The sequence below is a fragment of the Phyllopteryx taeniolatus genome, chromosome 5 (genome assembly GCF_024500385.1).
Source record: "Phyllopteryx taeniolatus isolate TA_2022b chromosome 5, UOR_Ptae_1.2, whole genome shotgun sequence".
Taxonomy (NCBI): domain Eukaryota; kingdom Metazoa; phylum Chordata; class Actinopteri; order Syngnathiformes; family Syngnathidae; genus Phyllopteryx; species Phyllopteryx taeniolatus.
In genome coordinates, this window is record NC_084506.1 from 15,594,356 (window position 1) to 15,601,211 (window position 6,856).

General features: G+C 39.9%; 1 protein-coding gene across 7 annotated transcripts in view; it reads right to left on the reverse strand.

Annotated features, from left to right (window-relative positions):
• The window catches only part of LOC133477821 (kelch-like protein 12), a 9,574-nt gene extending 2,853 nt beyond the window's left edge, over positions 1-6,721 (reverse strand). For 4 of the 7 annotated variants that reach the window (XR_009788486.1, XR_009788485.1, XM_061773012.1 and 1 more), the window contains exons 1-7: positions 6,242-6,721; positions 5,708-5,899; positions 5,447-5,631; positions 4,372-4,711; positions 2,987-3,132; positions 2,444-2,598; positions 1,374-1,531 (exon numbers count right to left, since the gene is read on the reverse strand). Coding sequence is in view for 5 of the 7 variants with exons in the window: in XM_061773012.1 (XP_061628996.1) it covers positions 1,374-1,531; positions 2,444-2,598; positions 2,987-3,132; positions 4,372-4,711; positions 5,447-5,631; positions 5,708-5,899; positions 6,242-6,508 (1,443 nt within the window). In the remaining 2 variants the exon portion in view is untranslated. Of the gene's footprint in view, positions 1-1,373; positions 1,532-2,443; positions 2,599-2,986; positions 3,133-4,371; positions 4,712-5,446; positions 5,632-5,707; positions 5,919-6,241 lie in introns of all 7 variants that reach the window. The other 3 variants (XM_061773011.1, XM_061773009.1, XM_061773008.1) reach the window with 3 other exon arrangements.
• Between the last annotated feature and the right edge of the window lie 135 nt (positions 6,722-6,856).

The window sequence follows — 6,856 nt, forward strand, 5'->3', positions numbered from 1 at the left end:
TAATATATATAGAGAAGACCGTCTCAACTAAACTGCAGTAATAGTAGCTGTTTTTCGCAGAGGATAAAGAATATATGCCTGTGAGTATTTTTGCATGCTCCGTCTGCATATGTTGCTACCGCGTGTGTTAAAATGTAGCTTAGGGCTAACAATTATTTCAATAATCGATCAATCTGTCGTTTTTTTTTTTCAATTAATTGATTAATCAGATTGAAAAATATTTTTTAAATATCCATCACTTTATTCAAAAACAATATATTGTTTCAAATTGACAGTACAGAAAATGAACGAACAAATTCATTATGATTCTGTACCTGGTTTGTTCCGTAACATGTCAGAAAATGGGCAAAAATGTTCAATTATCAAAAATCATTATCGATTAATTTGATAACCGATTAGCTGTCGAGTAATCGTTGCACCGCTAAGTTGTCTCAACGTTTATAATTACTGCAACATTGATGCTAGCTTTGTCAGCGTGTTAATGGCATTTCCCATTATGTGTTAGAATTAAGCTAGTGGACCTTGTTGGACGAAGTTATGTGATTTGGTTTATGTTTAGTTTTACAGTAAAACTTCAACTGGGAGTGGCAATAAACAGCTTGAAGCAAGCGTTTCTATTTTGAAGAATTGTTCAATATCTGCAAAACTGCTGCTTGTTGAAAGGTTTGCTGCTAGCTCTCAAAACTAAATTCCTTCCTCACAACTAAAGACAAAAAACATTTTTTTAAAAATCAGCCAAGTAAGGGCTTGTATCTTGAAAAAAAAAAAAAACGTCTGCTCACTTGTAAGTCAAGATATAACTGTAATTTAAATTTATTTTTTTTATATATATTTGGCGGCACGGTGGACGACTGGTTAGAGCGTCTGCCTCACAGTTCTGAGGACCTGGGTTCAATCCCCGGCCCCGCCTGTGTGGAGTTTGCATGTTCTCCCTGTGTCTGCGTGGGTTTTCTCCGGGCACTCTGGTTTCCTCCCACATCCCAAAAACATGCATGCTAGGTTAATTAACAACTCTAAATTGCCCGTAGGTGTGAATGTGCGTGCGAATGGTTGTTTGTTTGTATGTGCCCTGCGATTGGCTGGCAACCAGTTCAGGGTGTACCCCGCCTCCTGCCCGATGATAGCTGGGATAGGTTCCAGCACGCCCGCGACACTAGTGAGGAGAAGCGGCTCAGAAAATGGATGGATGGATGTTTATATATTATATTTTTCTGCCTGTCACGATACATCACTGGCATAGATAGATGAACAAAGATATGTTATTTGTAGTAATTCAATTTTGAAATATTTGTTTTGTTTTATTCAGAGGTTCCTCTAAATGATTGAATGGTTCAGGTTTACATGATTTTTAACAAGCCGTGGTTAGTCATTACCTTTCCCCATTTCTGCGAGCGAATGCAAAACGACGTGACCACGTTGTGTGAGTTGTTTCCTCCAATCACCAGCAAGTCGTCGGAGGCGCCCAGGAAGTAGAGAGCTGGGAGGTCTGCGTCTGCTCGGGTGAGCGTGGGAAGCAGCTCCTGCCACAAGTCTGCCAGTGACGAAAAGACACATTCACATAACATTTTTAGTAGTTTACTATTTTTAGTATGGAAAGCCGTTTGAGCATTTATTCCATATGCAGCTTAAAGTACAAGTACGCTTTGTCTGCGTCTTCCTAGTGACATTTTTTTCACCATTCGTACCATTTTTGGCCTCCTTACCATGGATATTGAATAAATGCTCAAATGCCCTATTCAACAATTCAATACCCTTGGTGTCCATCTTAAGGTGCTAGCAGTAATGAGGACTAGTGAGACAATTCAGTACACTAGTAGAACAACTAAGGCGCACTAACAGAATGACTGTGTCTTACTAGTAAGGTTCTTCCCACTGCTAGTGCTACGTTTTGCCTGTTCAGCTGGATATTAAGCATCTCGAATAAATGCCTAAACGGAGGGGAGCAAGTACTAGTATGCTTTGTCTCACTAGTAGGACAACTTTAGCATACTAGTAGGACAACTACATGTTGCTCGTGAAGCAAAACTGTGCACTAGTTGACAACTGCGTACGACAAGTACTAGTAGTGACATCAAGTAATGTAGCGCTTCACTAGTTTGACTGGTAGCACACAGATGTCAACTAGTGCACTTAAGGAAAGCCTTTTGAGCACTCACTTGATATCCAGCTTAAGGTCCATGTTCTAGTACATTCTTTGTCCTCACTAGTAGTAGGACAACTTTGGCATACTAGCAGCCGGGCAACTATGTTTGCTTGTTAGGCCAAACTGTGCACTAGTTGACAGGTGTATGCTGTTTGTGACAAAATTCCGCTTGGTGAAATTTAGGGCTTCACTAGTAACACTTGTAGTAACTACTACTATAGACCTTAAGCTGGATATCAAGGATATGGAACAAATGCACAAACAGTTTTACATTTTCAATTGTGATACTGGTCTTCGTACCTTCCCTGGTGTCATACTGGAGCAGCAGTTTCTCTCCAGTCCTCTGGATGCTGCCCAGGACGTAGAGACAGTGTCCCAGACTTGTCGCCAGGGGCACGTCGTGGGATAGGGACACGGTGAACTGGAAGTCGGTGAGGGGGAGCGGCGAGACAAACCTGAAGCACACAGATGCTCTAAAACTACACAACTGCGTAGCAGAGAATGCATAACATAGTTTAGCCTAGCCTAGCGATAGCATAGCATATTATAGCAGAGAATATCCTAGTCGAGCATAAGCCAATTTATCGTAGCATAGGAGAACAAAGCCTGGCATATTATTGTACTGTATAACATAACTTAGCATAGCATCGCCAAGCATAAAAAACATAACTTTACATAGCAAACATTTCATATCATAGTGTAACATTAGCATAATTAAAAATAGCAGAAAATAACATAGCATAACCTTTTACATCAAAGCATGGAATAGCCTAGCATAACCTTAGCATAGTGTTTCAAAATTGGCTGAGCAAGTGCTTTATTATGGCAATATCATGTCCAGACCTCCACGTGTCCTCCCATGGATCGTAGCACTCCACGGCCGTGTACAGGGCCGTGCTGGAGTCTGGGGTGACCAGAGAGTCCAAATACCAGCCGCCCACTGCATAGATACGGCCCTGGCAGGCCACTGCGCTGAAGTGCCTTCTGTGCTGTGGACCGAAGTCAGTCAAATTGTCTATTCAAGTTCTTTGGTTTTAGAACTTTGCACTTGTTATAGCAATGTCAAACACATCAAACACAAAAAAAATATTATTATTACTGCAATCAGTTATATGCGGAAAATCACGTGACCAAACCTGGAACACTAACGAGCATGCCTACGTTTTGATGGTTGTTTGAAGCCGAACTTGCTAAAATGTTGTTTTCTTTATGGCTGGTGTCTTCGGACAAAAGCTATATGCATGTATATCATTTATTTATAGAAATAGTTATATATGTAACTACAAACAAAGCCTAAAACATTGACTATTGTAATCTCTGGTGACATTTTGTGTGTGTGTATATATATATTATATATATTATATATATATATATATTACATATATATATATATATATATATATATATTACATATATATATATATATATATATATATATATTACATATATATATATATATATATATATATATATATATTACATATATATATATATATATATATATATTACATATATATATATATATATATATTACATATATATATATATATATATGTAATATATATATATATATATATATATATATATATATATAATATATATAACATATATATTATATATATAATATATATATATATATAATATATATAATATATATATTATATATATAATATATATATTATATATATAATATATATATAATATATATATATATATATATATATATATATAAGGAGCCACTGCTCCTTCACATCGAGAGGAGCCATATGAGGTGGCTGGGGCATCTGATTCGGATGCCTCCTGGACGCCTCCCCGGTGAGGTTTTCCGGGCACGTCCCACCGGGAGGAGACCCCGGGGACGACCCAGGACACGCTGGAGAGACTAGGTCCTAGCCACATATCTGATTTGTTTTTGGTGGGAATTGACCTTGACCTTACGGGGATCGTCCGAGGTCATAGTTTAATTGAAACGAGGTCACAAATTGAATTTTAACAAGCCACATCAAGTCATACATCGAATTAAAGGCCTTGATGAGGGCATTATGGATCTATAACTATACTGTCAATCTTATCTCATGTGATGGTGTAGTAACCAAAAGACTTGCTTTCTTTCATTGAAAACTGACTGAAATGACTTTGAAAGTTTTCAGGCAAACATTTATGCTTGGAAGAATTAGACTTTTTTTTTTAAATGTACAGATGAATATACAGTAGGAACTTTGTCTTACCTTAATAAGCGGCGCGACGGCAGTCCACTCCCGAGTCAAAGGATTATACCTAAACGTTGCTATTTTGAAGTCCCACCTGCTTCTCACCAGAGTCCTGTAGCCTCCTATGATGTACAAGTAGTTATACAACACCACGGCCGTGAAGCACCACTTGTCGGCCCTGAAAGGGAACTCCGCAATGGGAAGCCACGCTCCGATTTGCTCGGTGAACACGTGCCGGGCGTGCTCCGTCGCCGGGTCCTTCCAGGACGTCAGGTTCTCCTTGCGAAGGCCGCAGAGACGAGGCTTCTCTCGCGTCCTGAGCTGGATGAGCTCCTCTTTCTCCTCGTCGCTCAGACACCTGAGGGATCATGAGTTGGTTTGAAAAAATGTGGAACATTTTCATGGGGACTTAAGCAGGGGAAATTTGGGAAATCTTTCAAAATGGAAACTTTCCATGGGAATTTTAATGGAAAGGTAACACATTTAAGCATAAATATATATATTTTTTTGTCATAAGCAGACATCCATCCAAAATAGATAGCTCTCCTTGTCCACGAGAGGTCATTAGAGTGCCTTCATTTTTTTTCAATCGCACAGATTTTGTCTCACAATGACTTGACTCTTTAAAATTGAAATTGTTGCGTTTTGTGGAATTTTATGACTTTCGTCAACCTAAAATTTCTCTCATGATGACTTTATTTTCTTAAAATTAAGTTTATTAGCCTGTAATTATATGACTTTATTCTTGTAAAAGACTTTTGTCAAACTGGATGTCCTTTGTCTCATGACGACTTAATCCTCTTAAAATTACAATGTCTTGTAATTATGACTATCAAAGTAGATATTCTTGCCTCACAATGACTTAATTTTCTTAAAACTACAATCTTTTGTGTCTTTTAAGATCTTTCTTGCAATAACACGAATTTTGTCTTCCAAATTAGCCACTTTTTCTTATTGAATTTTAATTACAACTTCTTCCCCTCATATTCTGATTTAAAGGCTGCAGAAGGACAAGCTCCTCTTTCTCCTGAGTTCTCATGAGTCGCTTTTCTCAAAAGACAGGTTCTCAATTAATAACCAGGTGTCACAACACCTGACGACGTGAGGCAGCTCCAGCAGGTTCCTGCTCAGGTAGGTGAACACGGTGCTCCTCAGCTCCACACAGCAAATCTCCCGAGCCAGACTCAGGTACGACAGACACCTCTCTGGCCTTAGCTCCTGTTGCAGCATGGACAGACACTGCGAAAGGAAGGCCTCAGCTAGGAGGTAGCTGCTGACCTCCACAACCAACACACAGCAAGTTAATGACTACCACTGAATTGAAGGTGGGACATGCATGGATATATGTGTATACCTGTATATGTGGGCCTAATTCCTCCTCCTGCGGGGCTTCAAACGTATCGTGGAAGTAAAACTCCAGCAGGTGGTGAAAGACAGATGAGGAAACGTGGTCCAGGTGGACCAGGTTCTCTGTGGCCTCCCTCATCCCAGACTGGGACAAAGCTCTGAAGTACTCGCTACACTCAGAAAGCCTTCCCAGGTCTGCCTGCTTGGATGGTGAAATGCTTAAAAATTGAAAAAGATTGATTTGCAATACAATGATTGGCTATTCGTGGGGGATAGGGCCCGAGCAGTAAAATGGAATAGTCCATTGCATGAGAGGGGGAGCAGCTGAAAGGATAATGATCGATTAGGCTTTTTGACATGTTTTTGTGTTTTAAGACTGAAATGGTTGCCTTAAATCAAAGAAAACTTTCTTTTAGAATCCTTTCTATGAGACATTTTGGGGCACCTGTAAATTGACTGTGTTTACTTAATAGCAAACCGGCGTATTTACGAATGGCAAACTGTGAATGTGAGGGCGTTTGCTGTATCTTGTGGTACTTACACGGAATGTGTGTGTCCTGGTTTGGACTGTAACCATATTTCTGCCTTGGCCTCCCAGGTCATATGTGCGAAGTGCCTTGTTGCTTTCCCACTCGTCTGAGTTTCCTTGCCGTGACGCACCATGGTGGTGGTGGTGGTGGCGGTGGGTGACACCTGTTGTCCATGCACCAGCTCTGGGAAAAATTCTGCAAAGCCTACCCAGACCATATTTCATCCACACGCTTACCCACTCTAACAGCTTTCCAAAACAGTTCCTTATAAAGTTCATTTCAGATGCAAGATTTATGGCCAAAATCTGAATAAAGTACCGTAAACTTGTCTTGCTCTACAGACGTGTCAACAGCTGTGGGGAAAGACAAGCATCACGTTGTCCAAACTTCCTTGTTTGTTCTGGAAAAAGAAAAGATCCTGTCGCTCGAGCTGGGCAGTTGATTCTATTTTTGGCATGTGGAACTCAAACCTATTACATGCTCCGCTTAACTGCCACGAAGGACAGTAGGCAAGTTTTAAGAGCAAGGGTCCCCAAACTATGGCCCGTGGACAATCTGATTTTTAAGGGGGGGGGGGGGCAAATATTAAAATTAACAATTGACAAAGCCAGTGTCTTTTGCCTGAA